This window comes from Coturnix japonica, chromosome 1, assembly GCF_054131305.1.
Source record: "Coturnix japonica strain WE chromosome 1, WE-NBRP24, whole genome shotgun sequence".
Lineage (NCBI taxonomy): Eukaryota > Metazoa > Chordata > Aves > Galliformes > Phasianidae > Coturnix > Coturnix japonica.
The window spans coordinates 52465668-52487345 of record NC_140663.1 but is presented as its reverse complement, the minus strand read 5'-3'; the positions used below and the strand labels follow the sequence as shown (position 1 = coordinate 52487345).

At 40.4% G+C, this 21678-nt stretch overlaps 1 protein-coding gene across 4 annotated transcripts in view; it reads right to left on the bottom strand.

The window, feature by feature from the left end:
- Positions 1-396: 396 nt before the first annotated feature.
- LOC107314892 (ras-related and estrogen-regulated growth inhibitor) overlaps positions 397-21678 on the bottom strand; it is a 104958-nt gene continuing 83676 nt past the window's right edge. For all 4 annotated transcript variants that reach the window (XM_015864681.3, XM_032445231.2, XM_015864691.3 and 1 more), the window contains 2 exons: positions 6513-6586; positions 397-4957 (listed from right to left, as the gene is read on the bottom strand). In XM_015864681.3, the coding sequence (XP_015720167.1) occupies positions 4550-4957; positions 6513-6586 (482 nt within the window). In that variant the 3' untranslated portion in view covers positions 397-4549. The remainder of the gene's footprint in view (positions 4958-6512; positions 6587-21678) is intronic.

The following is a 21678-nucleotide window of genomic DNA, read 5'->3' as shown; positions in this document are numbered from 1 at the left end:
TTTGAACTGGTTACCAAAAAATGGATTGGGTTAGAAGGGACCTTAAAGATCATTCATTTCCAAGCCCCTGCCATGGGCAGCGCTGCCAACCACCAGCTCAGGCTGCCCAGGCCCCCATCCAACCTGACCTTGAATGCCTCTAGGGATGGGGAATCCACAGCTTCTCTGGGCTGTGTTTCACTGTAGATTCTGTTTGATCACTTGATTCTAGGCTTAGCAGACAAATAAGATCAAATAAACTGATCAAAATGCTGAAGTGCTTATTCAGGCAAAATTCACTGTTTGTTTTCCTAAGATAAAGGATAAAAACCCTGAATCATGAATTCTGGAACTGATCACTTAAAAGCTACATGACAGTGTTTTGGAGATAACTAACAGAAAATGAAAGCATAAGAGTTCAGTACAGACAGCACATTTTTATTATTATTATTATTATTTTCTTATATATTATCTACAAGCACAAGCTTTCATATTTTTAATGTAAAAATGCATACAGATCATTATATATATAAAAATCAACTAGCCTTGTAGCAAACTGCCAGATGCAACCATCCCCAGGTTTGGGGACAACGTGTCTGGATCCAGGTGCAAATTCAATGGCTGACCCCCACTTCCATCCTTGGTTGCACCGAACCCCCAGATATGAAGATTGTCAAAGTTCTAGGGAAGTATTGGTTCCTGATCCAGGTCTTGCAACGTGGGCAAAACTAACTCTTCATCAATTGAAGATAAATATTTAAAAACTTAATAAATGACAATCAACTTGTAGGTAACAAGTGTCCATTTCACCTTTCCTCCCCCTTTTTGTTTTTCTTCCTTCCTGTCTTCCCTTCCAGAAATGGAAAGGGCAGAGGAGAGGAACCGATTGTTAGCATTGTATGTGTAAATAGCAGCATTAGAAACAGAATTTACGCTGTTGGTATCTGCTGCAAAATGGCTACTGAATGCAAATTCATGTTGCATTTGGTCTTTACAGTGCGTGGCCTCTTCGGGGCTCAGTTTGCACACTGTAGAAATATGACGCATTTATAGCATAGCCAATAATATGTTGCTACATTGTGAGGAACAGTAGATCAAATTGCATTTAATACTATGTAGTATGTATCAATTGATTATAATATACTCTATCATAATTGGCTTGTCAAGCAGCCTCTTACACTGAGAAAAAAAAATGAGCAATTAAGTAAAGAAATTTGTATTTGTGTGGGAGGAAAGGTCATAAAATAGCAGCCTCCTTTCTGACTGAATGTTTATCATGTTTGGCAGTTTCCAAATTCAGTCTTTTCAAAGGAATGTTACTATTTTTATTAGAGGTTCTTTATGTAACAAGTGATGTTTGCACAGTGGAATATTTTCTTTCATGAAGATTTTATAGCTTCCCCATTGAGCTATAAAGAAGATATAATTTGCTGGGTTTCTTTTGGAAAGTATTATGGCCATACCTTAGGCTTTCCTTCCTTTCAGTTCTCTTAATACAAATATGATTTATTTATTTTCTCTTGTAATTCATTTATTACTTTAAAAAAATAATAAATTTTTATTTTATTTTTAATTTTTTTTATTTTAAATCCTGCTCTACTCTGAAGTCTAAGAAAGGATTACAGAGAAAATAACTGTTGATGTTGTCTTAGAGAGGCATAAATCATTGCTTAGAATACCAACATGATGATTTTCCTCATCAGCTGCGTTCCTATGGGATTGCAGGTAAGGATTTTGTTTGCTGTGGATTCATGCAACACTGATTTGAAAGACAGCAGACTGATTTAATGCCTGAACTTGCAAATGTTAACTCTTTCTCCTAACATTGTAATGTACATGTCTGCAAGTTCAGACCCTCAGTTAATGACTGTCAGTGCATTAATCTAACACTCTTATACTCATGTTGATTCCATATTACTAACAGGACTAAAAAATGGCTAAACCTCTCTTCCTCTTTATTTATTTATTTAACAACAGTTAGAGGCATGACCGATAGTTGGGGAACAAATGTGTCATGGAGACGGTGATGTAATCTGTTGCCAAAACCACCTGCCCAGAAGCACACGATGGTTTTGACTGCAGGGTGTGTGGCTGATGTATGGCGACGTGCCTGAATATGAGGACCAAAATAGAAATATTGATTCTGAAAGACTGGAATGAGTTTTCACTATCTACAATGGGGGAAACAGAGAAAATAACAGCAAAAATATAGTACACATTTGAATGTGATTTTCATTGATGCAAACTGGGTGTTTGTTGTTTGTTTTTTTAAATCACTTTCATAAATATCTTTAAGCCAGTGCTTTGAGAAGTCCTGACTTGGGACATTTCTCTGTATGTGGGGATATACAGATTTGGTTCTCCAGCCTGCTCCATCATTTATATGGCTACCTACAACTGTACGAAGTACTGTCTTACTAGATATCCTCACTCTTGTACATCTATAGCAAATTGGATTTGATGGCCTTTCGGTGTTATTTCCTCACAAAGGTGAACAACCATATGAAGTGCAAAGCAGAGGAGAATAAAGAAGAGAATAAAGTTGTAAGCAGTTGCTATAAGAGGACTATTCTTCAGAAGCAAGTACTGCTAATAATCTCATTTGTCACCCTACCCTTTGGCTGTGGTTCTACATGATGTCAGTTTAAGCTGCACACGAAGATGCCTAAAGGGATGCAGCATAATTTGTGAGGCAAGCACTGTCAGAAAGTCTTCCAGTGTAAGCTGTTGTATCTCTTACTTCTTCTAGAAGACTTCACCGGTACAGTTAATAGGACAAGTAGACAGGAGCAAAACTTGATAGCTGGCTTCAATGTGAGACATGACGGAAGAGCAGGAGAAAAAAACCTGGATGCCTTTTATCCCAGGAACCAAAAATATCATAAAATGCACTTTCACTTGAAAATGCCAGGTAAAACCACAAAAACCATGCTGGTTTAAACCACAGAGTGCTTCAAACAACATCTGCAAGTTAAACAACTGGAAATTATGGCCTTTTGATATGGTGAAGCCCATTAACAACTGAATTACAAGGGCTGCTCCAATAGTAATGCTGCTTATTCTATTATGTTGGCCACAGTGTCTCAGAGGCGGGTGGTGGTGGTATGGCAGTAGCGGTTGAACCTTCCCACCAATATTCTGTTACATTTTGTTGCTGTGTGACAGATGGCAGGAGAGGGGCAGTCTGACAGAATGGCATCTGACATGGAAGTGTGTATGAGGCAAAGATGTGTCAGTGAATTCCTTTACGTGGAAAAAACGGCACCAAATGATATTCATGGACACTTGCTGAATGTTTCTGGAGACCAAACAGTGGGTGTCAGCACAATGATGCAGTGGGTGGTGTGTTTCTGCAGTGGTGACAGTGACATGAAATACAAGCCATGTTTCAAACGGCCATGCACCAGTTGTTACACCATGAAATGAAGAGTGTCTCTATCAACTTATCTGCATAAATTGGCTGATGGTGGTAACTGTGTTGAAAAGTAGCGTTATGTAGCTAAGAATTTTCTCTACCAAATAGTGCTATTGTGCTCTTTGTAGTTTTTGCAGCTTTACATGGGAAAAAAACAAAACAAAACAAAACAGGAGGCAATAATTTCAGAGCAGCCTACATACATTTGGGCTCAGAATTTAAACATTTGCCTTCCTATGGTTAAAGCTTTTCTTCAGTAAAAGACAGAATAAGGAAAACTACTTGAATTGAAACAAATCCAAAACAAAATTATAAACACAAGCTAAAAACTACCCATAATGAAATCAAAAGAAATGTGGTTATTTTTAAAGTTTAATTTCCCAATGCATACACTCCCATTTCCCCAAGTACAATACTGTACGTCAAGGAGGAAACGCTGAAATGCCACTGGACTAGCTGATTATTTCTTGATAAATTCTGTAGTTTTAGAGGATCTCAAAAAGCAGCTGAACTTCAGCTCCATTGAAATATTTGTCTTTCTAGCTAAACATTCCATGAAAAAGACCTTTACTGTATTTTTTGCATAACTCGCTAAGAACATCGGCGCTCATAGATCTGACAAAATGACAACAAGGAAGGACTGTTTAGAGTAAAAGCACACAATGCGCCAATTTAGAGCTGGTGAAAGGTGTCAGATGAACCTTCTGGTACAACACAGCAGCCTCAGTCTCGAGATTACCAGTTGTGATGGTTGTTGCTGGACTGAAGACCGACTCTTACTCTCCAACTAAGTGGCTACTGAGGAGTTGGCTGGCTGGGAATGATGTTTAGGCACTACTGACTTGCAGGGGATTGGAGCCAGCCTTGTAGAAGCAGAAAATACTCTGTAAGTGCCAACCCCCACAATCATTTAGTCCTTTGCAGTTTTTTTGTTTGTTTGTTTTTTCCACGTTAGCCCAAAGTAGTGTGGCTATAATACATTTTGAAACAGGAAGAAGTCTGATTCCATGCTACTCAAAAAGTGGTGTGGTTTCAGTTTTCTATTTTTTTAATAGCAAAGCTTTGACCATTTTTTATTAAATGTGCTCTGCCTGCCTTGTCCCTACCACAAGCTAATATGCTCTATAATGCTTTTCTGGCTTAGTACAGATTTTTTTAGCTGCTGATTTTGGTAAGCATCTTATTAATAGCCTGCTTGACGTGCGTGGTGGAGCTTCGTCTCCGAGTCTTGCCCTGGACCATCTTTCGACGCCGTACCTCACGACAGAGCTCATAGAAGGCCTCCATAATATTGCCCTCTCCTGTGCAAGCAGAGCACTCATAAAACGCACATGCTAGTTCTGTGGCCAGCTTTTCACCTTCCTCTGTGCTGACCTGCCTGGAGTGATCCAAGTCTGCTTTGTTCCCCACCAGGATCAGAGTGACATTTTTGGGTTTTTTAACTTCATCCAACAAGTTCTTCAGTGGTAAAACTTCCTCAAAGCTGCCTCTGTCCGTGATGTCATAGACCAGGACGAAGCCTTCACCCCATCGCACATGTCCTTCTTTCTGAATAGCATCCTCCTGTTTTGAAAAGACAGACACCAGCATTAGGAATATGATTTTTGGGAAAGACGCCAGGCCAAGCCTTCATTCAGACAGACACTGCTTCCCCAAAGCCTGGAAAGCCACATACATCTGCCTGTTTCTGTACTTTATATACATCACTCTCTTTATTGTATGGCATAGGAGACTGTGGTGGTTTCACCACGATGGGCAGGTAAACTGCACCACAACTGCTCTTTCTCCTCCAGTACTCAATGGGATATGTGGAGAAAAAGTGATGAAAAAGGGCTCAAGGACTCTGTCATGGAGAGAAAAGATTCAATATAGGGAGATTAATATAACTTATTGCCTATTACTAACAGACTAAATTAGTGAGAACTCATGGCAAATTAAAACTACCATCCCCCTATGCACCCTCTTCTACCTCTTCCCCATGTGCAGCACCAGGGAATGCGGGCTGTAGTCAGTCCATCTCTGCCTCTCCTAAACAGTCACTCTCTGCCCCTGCTCCATGTGGGGTCCCTCCCATGGGATGCCATCCTTCCTGAACTGATCCTTCCTGGGCTTCCCATAGACTGCAGCTCACTGCTCCAACACAGCTCTGTACCATGGGGCCCATCTTTTATCAGCACACTGCTCTATCATGGAACCCCACAGGCAGCAGCTCCGCAGACCTCCTGCTCCACCATAGGCACCTCTCCATGGGCTGTGGCGAACTTCTGTTCCATGCTTGGAGCATCTCCTGCCCTCCTTCTGCACTGACCTTGGTGGCTGCAGAGCTGCTTCTCTCTCATTTTTCACTCTTCTTTCCCAGTTGCTGTATATTAGTGTTTTAACCCTTTCTTAAAAATGTTTCAGAGCACACACCCAATGTTGCTTATAGCTCAGCTCTGGCAGCAGAGGGTCCCTTTTGGAACAGCTGAGGTTGATGTGACATGGGGTTCTGCTCACAGAGGTCATCCCTGAAGCCCCACTGCTAACAAAACCTTGTCAAGTAAGCCCAATACAGAGACCTACCATGACAAGCTGTCATGGGCTGCCTGTCACGGGCAGGCTGGTAGCAGGCAACCATAACAGGGTCTCTGTTGAAGAATACCCAGCACACAGAATGCATGGGAATGTGCAGCTTGAATGCCTGATGTTTTGAAAGGAAGGGGATCCTTGCTATGACAAAACTGTTTTACAGATTGTTGAGAATCACTGTTTGTTGAGCCTCATCACTTGACCGGAGAAATTGACTATGGCTTTCTGAATAGTAATAACACACTATACGGTTGGTCCTGAGTCAAGGAATGAAGCAGAAATAATTTTAATCCCAGTGTAAATCCTGACTTTGCTCTTATAGTGTTTGAAAACTGTAAGCAGGGTCTCCTGCAGAAAGGTCTGGATCTAGCACACTGGGTCTGGCAGCAACCTTGTGATGGAGGGAGGAGAGAGAGCTCTGTTCAGAAGCATATCTCAGTCCCTGGGAGCAGAGTACATTTACCACCCACCACACTGCCACCACCGCATTCCCCTTCGCTGTTCCCCATCTAAGCCAAGGCATTGAATGTTGGCACATGCACTCACGCACCTGACCAGCTGTATCTAGTATCTCCATGGAAACCACTTCATCATCAATGGTAGCTTGGTGACGATATGTAGACTCTAAAATAAGAACACATTTTGTGAAATGCATTAAAAAAAAGTTAACTTTTTCTATCTTCCTTGCAGCTACCCCTGACATACATGACACATGACTTCACTAGATTTTATTTGTTGGAGATGTTCCAGCTAGTCTGGAGCACACTCAAATCTTCCTTTCTACATCTGCGACAATATTCTCTCACTCTGTATCTTTCTTTCCAGTGTCTTATCCTTATGGAAGGCTGTACCTGTGAACACTACACTCTGCCCCTAATAAAAGGACTGAGTCTCCTGCAGCAAAGTGCTCTGCAAGACTGCAGACAGTTTTTCATGTTTGCTCAAGTGAAGGCTGCCACTTCTAAAACACAAATTCTGCTACTCTGGATGTATCCAGCTTAAAAGCCTGTCACTGTAGAGCCTGAAGTCTGACAAATAAAATCAGCATGCTTGTAGATTAGGGACATAACTGCTACGCTCAGGCCTTACAGAATGATAAAATGACAGAAGAGTTAGGTATTTTAGGAATGTCTCTTTGAAACATACTGAAATCATCACACATTCCCCTCTTATAACAAGGGCTCAAGTAGTAATTTCCCCTTACGTGATTTATAAGGATAGCCAGTGGTATTAAGCATTCACACTATAGTAAAGGGAAAATGGAACTTATTTGCTGTGTCCCAGGTTCTGGAACTGCATAACAAATCAGAAACCTCATGACAAAAGAGCTTGTTTTATCTTAATGAGCTGATAAGTTAAATTTGATAGTGTTTGAACCAAAATTTGGAAACTCATCTATGGTAACACTGAGATTTATTGCTGTCGTTGGCTCACAGATGTCCTATATCAAAAGGCAAATGCGTATGCTGTAAAACTGTGGCCCATTACTATGAATGCTTTGCGTTGTCAGAGACACAGTGCTTTTATTTGGTGTAAATCTCCCCAGAAGGAATGCAGGATATGTTAAAGGAAGGACATTTCTTGAGTTACCGCTTCTGAAAGGGCTCATGTTTGGTGCGTGTCTTTTTTTGGTTATACACTTGAATGTATCACCTCTTCATAGTTGAGAATGTTTCAGTGATGTCAGCACTTCAAATACCCCCTTCCCACACCAAAAACTGTCACTTCCCTACCCATACCCCCTGCCCAGTGCCACTTTAATTGCTTTACATAGCACAGCTGCCTCTAATAGGGACAAATGGTCAATTTAATTAGGCAGATGGTAACCAATCTTGCATAGGGCTGCAGGCAATGAATGCTCTTGTGGGGTTTTTTTGTGTTGTTTTTTTTTTCTCTTTCTTTTCAAGGCAGAACCCTTCCCCCCTCCCCAGCACATACACTGCTCCTTATTATTGTAAGGCTGTTAAAGATGTTGATGATCCACCTTTGTGATCTTGAAACTGTTCCTACAGAATAGAGTAAGACATATCTAAGAATCTCAGCATGTTTTACCCATACCACTTCCTGCAAGGGAATGCTGCTAAGCAAAAGCTCTGCTTTGGTGCAGAAGATAAAGTGATACTGCTTTAGAAAACCAGTTAAGTGAAGAAAAAGCCCAGTGCTAAGTTGGGACTCCCTGTGCAGTACTCCCTATTCATGGACACATTTAGGCTACTGTGCCCAGTTTTGGGCTCACCAGTTCAAAAATGACAGGGAAAGGAGGAGTCCAGCGGAGAGTCAGAAAGATGATAAAAGGACTGGAACATCTCCCATAAGTGGAAAGGCTGAGAAACCTGAATCTGTTCAGCATGGGGAAAAAGAAGACTGAGGGGGGATTAATGTTTATAAATTGTGTGCCCCGGTGGCGCAGTGGTTAAGGATGCCGCCTTGCAACACTGGGGCCCGGAGTTTGAATCCCCCTGTGGCGCAAGTGGTAGAAGTGCCGCTCTGCTACACAGAGGCTCGAATCCCGGGGGCTGGACTCGATGATCTCTAAGGTCCCTTCCAACCCGCACGAGACTATGATACTATGATGCTATGATATCTAAAGGGAGGTGAGATGTAAATGGATGAGGTCAGGCTCTTCTTGGTGGTGTATACCAATAGGACAAGGAGCAATGGCCTAAAACTTGAACATACGAAGTTCCAGGCAAACATGTGAAATAACTTCCTTATGGTTGACAGAGCACCGGAACAGGCTGCCCAGAGAGACTGTGGAGTCTCCTCTGATGGAGACATTCAAGACCTGTCTGAACACCTACCTATGTAAAGAACCTGCTTTGGCAGGGGGTCTGGACTCAATGATCTCTTAAGGTCCCTTCCAACCCCTGCAGTTCTGTAATTCTGTGATTTAGCATCTCAGATTTCATTTCCTGGGAGGAGGGTGGTACGAAAAGGAGATTTTTCAAGTGAGTAATGTGATATTAGCTCTTCACTCATTTAGGTCTTGCAATGCTTAGACGCCTTCAATCAGCTGGCCCTGCCTGACCAATAGCTGTTAATAATTGGTCCACACAAGCCCAGAAAGAAATGTATCTGCCCATGTTTCCAGCAAATCTGTGAAAAGTTCTTCACAGGAAGCAGAGTGCAGTAGCTCATAGAGGTCTTCTCCACGAAACTGCAGAATGAATCTCAAGGAGCAAAATTCTGCCTGCTGCAGAAAAGAAGTGTGATTCTTAGAAGATATTTGAATTCTTGAAACAGTACTTTGGCTGTGTTTCATGTTGCACCTCTAACTTGCTGTATCTGTCTTCTTTAGGGTGGAATTTGATTCTAAGTAGAATTGTTTGGGGTCAGATTAGTGTAAATACAACTTAGTAGAAGTGAGTCTGTTCCCCTGCTTTGGAATGTGCAGTAGCTGGGTGATTTTCAGTGAGGAGTGTAAAACAGCTGGATCTTTAAAGCATTTTTGGTGTAATAGCAGACATGGCTTTTTCTTCAAGGGAACAGAAACATCCGAAGAATCTGGTTGGATGTTACGAGCCCTGAAGTTGTGATTTCCAATCTGTTCACATTGAAAACCCTAAAGCCTTAAGATCCCATGATGCTTTACAAATAAGTGGCCTTGCTTTGGGTTTTATTAATGTTATTTTCTCTGTGCTACTCTTTATATTGAGACACACAGCTGGAGAGAAAGATGACTTGAGATTCTCTAACTGAAACCATCCACAATACAAGCATCTGTGTCTCACCTAAGTACTGTGACTCCTATTGGAGTGGATGAAGTAAAATACATGCTGGATATAGTTTGTCTGATCTCCTTCCTGGGATGAATCATACCTCAGAAGCACTCACAAGTCTAAAATCGGACAGACAAATCCCGGATGTAAAAGTCTTATAATCCTTGCATTATAGTGATCAAGTAGAAAGAGTAAAGTGTACAGCATAGTACCAGCAGCCTTTGTGATAAAGGCTACCAAGATGATACCAGGCAATTTTCTGAGCTCCAAAATATCATTTACACCAGGTGAAGTCTATATTTTATATTTATAGTTATACAGCTAATATCCCACTGATAGAAAATAGAGCTGTATTTCGCTGTAGACTCCATGTCAGAACTGCCAGTCTTAAAGCAGAAGCAGACAGCTCATGTTGATGGAGTAATGGTGTGCCAGATAACAGCACTGTGGAAATACAGTAGTCATATTAATTTCTGCTTTGTTATAAGTAATCCTGACCTGTTATTGTTTGTTTGGGGCTGTCCTACGTTTCTGTTCATATTCCAAATAACTAGATTCAAGAGGTTGCTATTGTATGGCTCTGGAAGCCAGTGTCAACTCTCAAGGTCCTCTTTTGCTTATAAAACTGCAATCTCACAGAGCTTTTTCTGTACAAAGAACTGGTTCTCATAGTTACTTTGTTTAAAAATTAAAACTCATTCCAAGAATGTGTAGGTCTGTTGAAAGGCCTGAGAAACATGACTGTCACAACTGGTTTGTTCTTCAATACATAATATATTGCCACATTAATTCATTAATAGGGATTGGATAATTCTTTAAAATTCTGCAGCTGTGGAAATAGCTTTGGAAATCTGATCTAGCTGTAAGTGTTCCTGTTCATTGCAGGGGAGTGGGACTATATAAACTTTAAAGGTCCTTTCCAACCCAAACAGCGCTATGATTCTATGAAATGATAAATTTGGGAAAGAGAAAAAAAAAAAAAAGCCAATCCAGCAATAAATAGTCTAAGAGATGCATCTCAGAGCTCTGAGGGAACTGGTTGATGTAGCCACCAAGCCACCCTCAATATCTGGAAAGCCATGGTGGTCAGGTGAAGTCCCTGGTGACTGAAAAAAGGGCAACATCACATCCACTTTCAATATGGGTAAGAAGGTGTCAGTCTCACTTCTATGCTGGTTTATATGCTCCTGAAAGATATGTTAAGGCATATAGAAGAGAGGGAAGTGATGTAGGATGACTAGTACAGCTTCACTAAGTGTAGGTCCTGCCTGACCAACCTCATGGCCTCTTATGCTGGTGTAACTGTGTCAATGAACAAGGGAAAAGCCACTGATATCACGTTTGGACTTCAGTAAGGCCTTTGACATGGACACCATGATGCCCTTATCTCCAAATTGGAAAAATATGGATCTGATAGGCAAAATGTTCAAAGGATGAGGAACTGGTTGCATGATTGCATCCAGAGAGTGGTGGTCAATGGTTCAACAACCAGATGGAGATCAGTGATGGGTGGTGTCCCTCAGAGTTCAATACTGGGACATATGCTTTCAGCATCTTCAACGACACTTAACAGTGGGATTGAGTGCACCCTCTTCAAGTCTGCAAATGACAGAAAGCTGTGTGGTGTGGTCAGTACACCCAAAAGATGGGATGACATTCAGAGGAACCTGGACAGGCTTGAGAAGTGGGCCCAGGTGAATCTCATGAGGTTCAACAAATCCAACTGCAAGGTTTGGCACCTGTGTCATGTCAACCCCAACAATCAATATAACTTAGGCAAACTAAAGGATAGAGCACTGCTCTTCTGTAAAGGACTTGGAGATACTGACAGATGGCAAGCTGTACATGAGCAAACAATGTTCCCTTGTGGCCCAGAAAGCCAACAGTATCCTGGGCTGCAACAAAAGCAGCATGTCCTGCGGGGTGAGCGAGGCCCCCCTACTCTGCACTGGTGAGAGACTTCACCTGGAATAGTGTGTCCAGATGTGGAATCCTCAGTACAGGGGAGATGTGGACCTGTTTGAGTGTGTCCAGAGGAGTGTCACAGAAGTGCTTCAAGAAATGAAACAACTCTCCTATGTGGACAGGCTGAGAGACAAGGCTGTTCAACCTGGAGGGAAGGCTGTGGGGAGACCTGAGGGTGGCCTTTCAATATCTAACAGGGAGCTGTAAGAAAGAACAAACTCTTCAGCAAGGTCTGTTGTAATAGGACAAGGGGAAAAGATTTCAAACTAAACGAGAAGAGATTTAGATTGCATGAAAAAGAAGTTTTTTAAAGCAAGGGTGGTGGCCTTATTGTAAAAATAAGGAGAGGCTGCACAGAGAAGTGGCAGATGCCCCACCCCTGAAGACACCCAGGATCAGACTGGACAGGGCTCTGAGCAGTCTGCTCTACCTGTGGGTGTCCCTGTTCATTGCAGGGGAGTTAGACTGGATGACCTCTAAAGGTCCTGTCCAACTCAAACAATTTATTTGCAGCATTTATATTTGCAGCAATTTATGTATTTCGTTTTCAATACTTGCTTGCTATGAGCAGGCAGTACATAACAGGAGCTTGCTACTGCTCTAGAAGCAAATATTTGTATTGCAGGGTTTTATTGCTTTTAGGGAAAAAAAACCCACCAACTTGCAGTAGGAGTAGGTTCAGTTAAGACAGAACAGTGACATATGCTATTTTACATGTAAATTTAAAGAACAGCTTACTGGTTTTCTTTTGTTTGGTTTGTTTGCTCCTAAGTACAGAGAGACACAGGCTTTGTTCCCATTCAGAATTCTAGTTCAATTTTGTCAAGAAAGGTTAATAAAATAAGTACATACAAAGAATACTGTTAAAAAATTTGGTCTCCTTCCTGGTGGCTTTCAGCCGGTTGGATCTGAGAACTGCAAGAGACCTACAAACAGCTTCTGTGAAATAATTATAGTTGAGTTTCCAGATCAAAAGGCTGTAGCTAATAGTTACGATCTTCTAAGTTATGGTAAAAATGTTGATTGACGGTGATGCAGAAGTATGTTCAAAAGACTAAAATTTCCCATAATTCTTTCTGATTACATGATACAAGTTCCTGTTTGTTGTTTTTTAAAAAGAATAAACTCCCTCATCATTTGGACATCTGTGATCCTTGGCATCCATCAGTATGGCATCTGTCTCTATCATAGTTAAAAAAACAAAACAAAAAACAAAGTGATTTGACAGTCACTGGGAAAGCAATTTACTTCCATTACTAACCGAGGTGCTGTTTGAGGATGCTCTCCAGAGCCTTGTCTCAGTCTGCCTTTGTGAAACTTGCCCTCCTCTGCCTTTCCTTGTTGTTTTAGGAACTTAGTGCCTTTTATAAAGCTCTTGTAACTTGAATGTGCCCTCCTCACTGGTCAAGTCTCTCTTGCCTTCTTCCTCCATACTAGCTCTTCCTGAAACTCAGTTGAATGCATTTTTGCTTGCGTCTGTTACTTCCTCCATCTGTTATTTACCTTGTAGGAGTGCTTTTATTCTGCAACCATCAGTGATTTTACAGCAACCAGAGCTCAGACCTTGTGTACTTAGAATGTATCCACTGCTGTGTACCTCCATATGTCTCATTACTAACAGATACTATGAAACTCTTAATAAGCATAGTTGGGTTATTTACTATTTACCAAAAAATCATCAAATTATATGCAATCTGTCATTTTACCATCATTATCACATGTAAAAGCAGTAGAAAGTTACAGAAAGCAAGCCAGTCACATGGGTCTGACAGCACTGATAGTTGAGCTTGCACTCATCAATGTTTTGTGTTTTGGTACATGCAACCCCAAGACTTGACACATGCAGAGGCAGAAGTTTCAGAAGCATATACAGCACCTGTGATGTGCCTTACATGTTATGATTACTGTACAACATGCATACACTCATGTCAAAGCACAGTTTTAAACTAGAATGTCTATATGAAATAAGGCTTTTTTTTGCAGTGATGTTTAATTTGATTCTAGGCCCTCTACCCTGCGTCACACGCATTCTATCACTGTGAATGCTGCTTTTGGAATTGATATGTTGACATGCAAAGGAGTTTCTTTTTTAATTCCATTTTGGCTTTTTTGGCTTCCTTCTATGAAGCTACATTTGCTGCTATCAGAGATGTGACTGCAGTACAGCAAGCTTTCCCAAACCAGCTAGACTAGAGCTGAGCACAGAAAGTCATGTGGCAGACACTGCAGCCAGTGGGAGTCCTTGCATGTCAAGCTGCTTTTACTTGCTGCTTTCAGTCCAAGCCAATGCTCTCTATCTTGTAGGTTTTGCTAAAATAAGAACTAGGCTGAGGGTAAAACCCTTGTCAAACCCGCTTCAGATTCACAGGAAGATCCGGCATCTTCACTGGGTACTCAGCAGGCACATATACAAGCCAGAATGTGGCTACCCATACTCCATGCAGACGTTTAAAGACATCAGGGTAGACTGGATGAATAAAGAGGACACAACATGATGCTCTGTGAAGCAAGAGAGCATGTGCTAAGAAAGACAGAATCTACTGCAGTATAAAACAGGGAGAACAAATTCAGAACAAATGAGCCTCAGTTAAGTCTGCTGCTCAATAACCTCTTTGGATTTATCATGTTTACATTTTTGGGAAGCAAAATGAATTGGTAATGTATACACCGCCACACTAACTATGAAGTTCTTGTTGTTAAGGATCTACATTGCATTATCAAAATTTGCTATCTAGGTAGAGCAGGAAGGATACAAAAAACTAGTCTATAAAGAAGTCTCATTTCTTGACTTAATATTATTTTCAATAAATAACATTTTTGCCTCAAAATAGGAAGCCTAGAATAGTTTTCTTGAACAAAAATATATCTCTGTTGGATTGTGCTGCACTTAATCTTCTTGTTGGCGCTAAGACTGGGTTTCTTTGATGAGAATGGTGTTACTGTTCCTTTCCTATATGTCCCATCCTTGCTCACTTTTTGCTGAGATAGGCAGAGAAAATGTGTACAAGTACTTTGGAACTGGATTCATTAAGGCAAGTTAAAGCAAAACCAACAAAACTGAGGCAGCACTAACTAGTAGGGAGCAAACTTCAAGACCTCAACTGTTTTTCTAATTGTCTGATTCAACTTTCCCACCAACACCAAGCAGAGAGTTCCTGGTGGGAATTATGCCTGTCTAAATCTAAATAAACCGTTTCTGGCTGGATTCTTTTGACCGTGGCAAAAAGCCTTTCAGCAAAGCTCTGTGCGTTGCACCTTATTTCTGCCAATATAAATGAAGACTAACCGGTGAGCTTCTTCTCACACCTAAAACAAGCAAAATAAATCCTTTGCTCCTGAAGGTCCAAAAGCAAGCACTGGAAACTTCTTCTCATCTGGAGAATATTTTGGAATATGATGAGCAAGAAAACTGGGGGCAAAATATTTTGCTGTAGCTGCAACAAGAAGAGCCATTTCCATTCCTGATTTTACTGTGTGTGCAGCAACAGTGAAAATGCAGTATTTTTATTTTTTCACTGGCATCAGGAATATCTTCATCTTGAGACCCATATGAAAAAAACAAACCACATTTTTGGGTAACTGCTTCCCATGTTATTTTAAACATCTTCATCTGCTGCTCCCAATTGCAATTTCATTGTTTCAAGTCTTTGAGCATCTTAGAAGCCAGTGTCAGGGGTTTAAGGTGCTCTATGCCATACCGTTCCATTTTATTACAGACGCCTTAAAGAAATTGGAAGTATTCTCATGTTTCATTTCCATAATACATTCAGTATAAACTCCTACTAGAAAGAACCGTAGTAATAATGATATAATGTGCATTGAATTTATATCAAGTTAAGTAATATTTCTAATGTACTGAACTGGGGGAAAAAAACAAAAGGGAAGATAGGTAGCAAGGCATAATCTGGATTATTAATGGACTGAACCTGTTAAGTACTGAAGCATAAGGAACATGTAATCTTTGAAGAGAAGTTAACGATGTTATTGGCTAGAGTATTGCTCAAAAATAAGGCCGTTTTCCAGCAAAGTATTAAACGCATACACATTTTTCAGGATATTTCCTGAAACACAGACTGGCAGCCATTCCTCCCAGCCTCCAACGGTTGGTTACCATTATGTTTCATTTTGGCCAAAAGCCAGTAATGAACAACATACATTATTTCTTTCTAGGCACTTGGATAAGCCCTAGTTGTCAACATGGGTGTTCAGATGAAATATGCAAAAGGCAAAGTTTTGCAAGATGATGGCCTCCTTCTCTCCCCTCTCTTTATCTTGCTATGGAACATAGGTATTTTCATTAGCATACCAGTGATCTGGTCTATGGCACTCTGAAGACTGTTGGATAGCAGAAGGAGGAAGGGGCTGAGAGGGGTGACCTCCCCAGGCTGGTCCCTCTAGGGATCCTGTTCTATCAACCTCTATACCCCATACCAGTATGGGCCATCAGTTAATGATTTATTAACACTGACGTTAGAGAGGGCTTGTTTGTTAAAAGTTCAGCTTGCTGTCTAAGCAGCTTGTCTCTTTGTTGCACTGCTGGGAATTACTGATTTTATGGTAGAGACGGGCAGTAAGCCTTCAGGAGTGTTAAGACAAACTTGCGGAGTGAGCCAAAAGTCAAGAAAGCTAGAAATCTGCAGTATACAAACACATGCATTTCTTCAACTTGCAATCTGCAGCAGTGAAAGCAATCCTGGGGACAAAGACTCTGTATTCAAACTGTATTCCAGCTGCCCAGAGAATGTGTTAGCTGAGTAAGCCAGAGAGCAAAGGCATTCCTTGAGAAGTGTCTATGAATCTGAGGATTTGTCTTTCTTTTTCATGGCTGGATTGGTACAAAGTTAGTCCAGAAAGATAGTTTTTGCATCTTTATCTTGATAAACTATTTTTACTGAGGCCTTGGCTGCCACAGCTAAGCTCTTTTCTGGTTCTCAACAATTTTGATGGAAGCTAGTTGGGATATATTCACAGTCTACTCTGTTTATGCTGTTTGTACGAATCTGTCCTTCTTAGGGTACAGAAAAGAAATTCAGATGTCTGGTCCAGTCTAGAAATACTTGCAGGGGTTATAATGCTAATTACTTTATCATATCTGCAGACTGCCCCTGTGATCTCTGAACATTCCATTTTGTCACCAGAGCTCCCCAGCTACACGTTATATAGGCAAAACTGCCCTTTTAAGGTGTTTGTTTGATTTTTCTTTTTCCTAAACAAAAAAAAATCTTTCTTACAACAAGTTTTCCATTGGGAAAAACCTTCTTGCCAAGGTAAACAGTATCTGCACAAAGTGATTTCTGCTGTTACTGCCATGGTTTTGAAAGTTTTAAGTAGTAGCTCAAAGCTCTCTGGATAACTCAAAGCATTAACAGAAGTAACTATGTCCCTCCATCAAGAACTAGCAACTTTGTGCAATCCTTTGGCCATTTCATGTTCAGCTGAAGAACAAAAGTGTTATCATGGGCCTTTCACAAACTAATAGGAGATAAAGTGATACAAATTGCTGTCCCATATATTTTATGAATATATTTAATGTTGTCTTCTAAGCTGAACACCAACTCAGTGGTTTTTTCTTCCCCAACTGAAAGAGTGAACAAAAACCTAAGCAACTTAAAGAAATACTGAAATAGTTAAAAGGAAGAAAATACTCCTAAAAATGTCACTATTAATCTAGTTACCCTAGCAAAATTATTTTTCTTCAGACGTGTTTCCATATAGTTACCTTTTCTCCATCAAAGTAATGAACAGTCTTTTCTCTATCACATTCAAATTAAATAAACTCTTACATTTTCTGTCTCTTCAGCTTCATAGATGGGCCAGTCTGTCATGCTCTGTGCGGCTGGTTGTCTGCACAGAGACAGTTTTCCTTTCAGAGGATTAGCAAAGTTGTATGAAATATGTGAACAGCTAGAGAAAGACATCTAGGGATAGTGTGAGAAAGCCAACTGAGTTTTAGAAAGGTCAACAAGAATGTTAACTCTTTATTTGCTGGGGTTTTGTTTTTTTGGTTTAAAATTCAGTCTTTGCAGAAATATTTGGTATTTCTGTGTACCTTTAACATGAGAGTCTTTAAGGGATCAGTACTTGAAGAGTTAAAGAATTTACAATTCTGCTATGAGATGAAGGATTTTATAGGTGAGAAGTAGAGGCAGAGAGACTGCAGGAAAAAAATCAGTGACAGAATCAAGGAAAGAACTGAGGAATATGTCTCCTGCACTTCCTTGGGGTTTTATTTGCGTGGTTTTCCTCCTTATATGGCAAAAATGGATGTTGCATGTCTCTGCACCTCATAACACCTCATTCTCTTATCTGTACACATGTTCTAAAGTAGAACAAATGACATAAGCTGAGTTCATAATAACCTCTACCCCCCTTTTTTTTCCTCCTTTTTAAATAATTTCTTCTTAGAGTTGGTTATCCCAACTCTGCTTCTAGCTGTGTGAATTGTCCCGATAAGTTAGAGCAGCAGATGGATTTTCAGTGAAATACTACAAAACTGGATTTTAAAAGCACTCATTTAGGCACAACTGATGAATTTTCTTTTTTCATCATTGGACCAAGAAGATTCTCCCTGCCTGTCAAGGATGATGCAGGCAGGTCATTTGCTGCTGCTCATTAAGTATTTTTCAAGCATCACTGTTGTCTGCCTGCTGATGTGAGAAGTCTTTAAGATTCTTCCTCCTTTCCTGGCCTCCAGGAAAAAATGAACTGGCCTGTTTCCCTTCTGATTTTATAACTGGGGATGCTGAACCAATTAAATATCACGAACAACAGTACTTCTCCATCTTTGAGGGCAGGCAAATCACAGAATCATTGAATGGTTTGGGTTAGAAAGATCATCTAGTTCCAACTCCCCTGCTATAGGTGGGGACGCCTCCCACCACCACACCAGGTTGCCCCTAGGAGACACACTAAATTCTAGGCAGAGCCAGTAGCACTTGCGGTTTCGTGGAGGAAACTGTTGAGATCTGGACTCTTACTCCTAATAGATGGAGCTGAGAAGAACAGCTATTCACAACATGCTTTACAACCCTGACATGAAGTCCTGGATGACTGAGATTCCCGAATTCAGCCCAAGACATTACTCACAGAAGGCAGGTAGTGATATGAAGGCCTTCATACCTCCACCTTGAAACACTTCCCCACAGAAAATGTCTATCCCTGAGAAGATGCCATCTGGTGCATGCTATGCATTTATGCACATCTGTTTTTGTAGCAACTGGCAGTGATGACTGAACCCTAAGAGAGCTGTGAGGGTGGCTGCTTATTGCTTGTGGGTTGCTCTAGTAGCCGAGCCACCATGCTGGCAGGCCAACCATCAGACTGCTGCCTGGCAAGCCCTGCTGAAATGGCACAGAGCAATGCTTGTTTTCATACTTTGTTTTCATGAATCTGTCAACACAGCCAAATTGAAATATAACACAGATTTCCAGTTCTGTACTCAATCCACCGCAGAGATGTTGCTTATGTTTGTGAAAATGCTCTTAGGCTGTGGGTTAAATGGTGCCCTAAGTAAGCCAAGGTGGTTTTCAGGCTTTCTAACACCACAGTGAATCTGCTTGTTAACTGGCAAGTTACAGTCTATTTAAAGACACTCAGTGAATTTTTGATGAAATTCATGTGGTGGCCCAAGCCTGTTTCTCAGCACATATTTAACTAACTAAAAATGACAAGGTTTAATGCTGAATTCATATACTTCATATTTTAGAAAACAACTGCACATGTGTTCTTTAAAATATGCAGTTCCAGCCTATTTCTTCTCAGAGTTCCTTCTTTGGACCTTCTAGTTCTGTTGCACGCAAGGGATACTAGCATGATTTATGATAAATATTGGAAGAGGAAGCTCATTCACCTTGACAATGCCAAGTAACCACATAGTTTGAGTGACTAGGCACCTTTTCAAAAAACAACCAAGTAAATTAAGAGAAAAATAAGAACATGCCGTGATGGTGACAGTGACTTTCCAGCTAAGCAGAAATGACAGAGAAGTCAAGGCTGACAGTTAACACTCCCCACAAAATGACCTTTGCTGCAATTCTTATCCTTTGGCTGAGAATGATAAAATAAAAAGCACAGTGATATGTACTTTTGGTGAAGATGCAGCTACCATATCGGTGCCTCTACAGATCCAGTACCATGAACAGAAGTGGCAGAAATGCAAAGTCTTAACTTCCTTGGCAGCTCCACGTGCCGAGACTTGCAAGATTCAGTGGTGTTGCTCTCGCCAGAAAATGTTATTTCGTGGTTTTTAATTTGGCTCCTGGAGATGCAGCAGCATGTCCAGACACTGCTAAAAATATTGTCCTTCATTTTCTTCTGGCAGGTTAGAGTAGTAAAAAAAATATCTATAATGTATTGCTTTTTTTCTTTCCAGTTAAAATATGCCACCCTTGAATTAGAGCACAAGAGTCTATTTATTTAACCTTGATACTTAGCTTAGGACGCTGCTGAATTTCCATCAGGCCTAGTACAGCTTGGTGAAAGCTTTCCTAAAAATAGGAATTATCTGTTCTAGTGCAGGATTGAGAATTTGACATAAGAAATAAACTATAAAAATGACACTTTTGTCACAGACCCAGTGGTTTTTGGCAAAACCTCCTGCTGCTTAGTAGCTGAATGGTTTGCATCTGTTTAAATTGGTGGAATATATAGATGTCACTCTTTCCACCCAACTGCAAGTCTATTATTGCTAAGAAGAAACAAATCTGAAAAAAAAACTTCTCAGTGAATTCAGTTCAGCAGTATTTTCAGGTAACTGGACACTAAGTCACCCCAGGATGACCATGATAAAGCCAGGAATGCATTCTTCAAAGCACTGTTTCTCAAAGCTTTTGAAAGTACAATCCTTTTGACTGATCTCTGAAGGCCTGAGTAATGATTAGAATTTCCTGAGATATGTTTTCTAATGCTTCAGAACCTCCTTGGAATCCTGTTGTGATACATAGTTTGAAAAACAGTACTTCAAAAAAAGTTTATAGTGCACATCTCCTGTCAGAGATTTCTATGATTAAGAAACAGATCATTGACAATAATTTATTGGTTTATGCATTTCTGAAACCTTTTCCTCTGGGCAGGCTAAAACACTTAGCTTCACAATAGCTGTAATACACAGCCTAAGCTGTCAACCTCTAAACTGGATGAGAATGGAGAATTCAGTCAGTCAGAAGAGATTTAACTTTTATTTTATTGAGATAGGAGTACTGTCTGCATTAAAGCTTTGATGTTCCTAATGGAAGACAATCCTGCTGGACTGCAGTTGTATTAATTTGTAAAAGGAGAAACAAACATCAAGGCTGGTACACTGTAAAGGACACACAGCCTCCAAAATGGGACACAAAATAATGAATCTTGCAGCATGCTTACATTTTAGGTTGTGTGCTTAAACAACAGAGCTAGGATATTCTTGTATGGAGTATCCCTACAAGACATTAATGAACTTGGTATGTAAAGCCTTTTTTATCAATATTTTGTTTTATTGCCAAATTCTGAAAGTGATTTATTAATAATAGAAGTGTGAAATTTAATTAAACAGTATATTGAACATCCTATTATGCAGGACAGGTGACATATATCAATACATTCATCAGTGAATTGTATTAGCAGATGAAAGAATGTATTTGTGTTCAGGTTGCTCTGAGAATTACTTTCCAACAAGAGTTCTAATATCTGTTAATCCTTCATCATCCTTCCTCTTAACAGTCAAAAATGTGCAGAATGAAACTGGAAACTTTCCTTTCTTGAAAGGGCTGCTGGGTTTTGCATTAAAGTGTATTAAATTTTCATCTTGTTTGTTTCTGCTGTGCAAGCTTATATTGTTCACTATTTCTTTAATGTGTTCTCTTAAAGGAAGATCCCTAAGAAAGAGTTTTTTAACTGGACAGTGTTTATTCAAGTCTCCAAAGGGAGGTTAAGGAGATGGCAGCAGACTCTAGAAGAAAAGGAAATTTCCTGGCTTGTTACTTCACACCTCATCTCAGACTTCTTGGCCTCGACTTTCTCTGGTGCCGAGCGTTCAAACCTCAGAAATAGTAACTT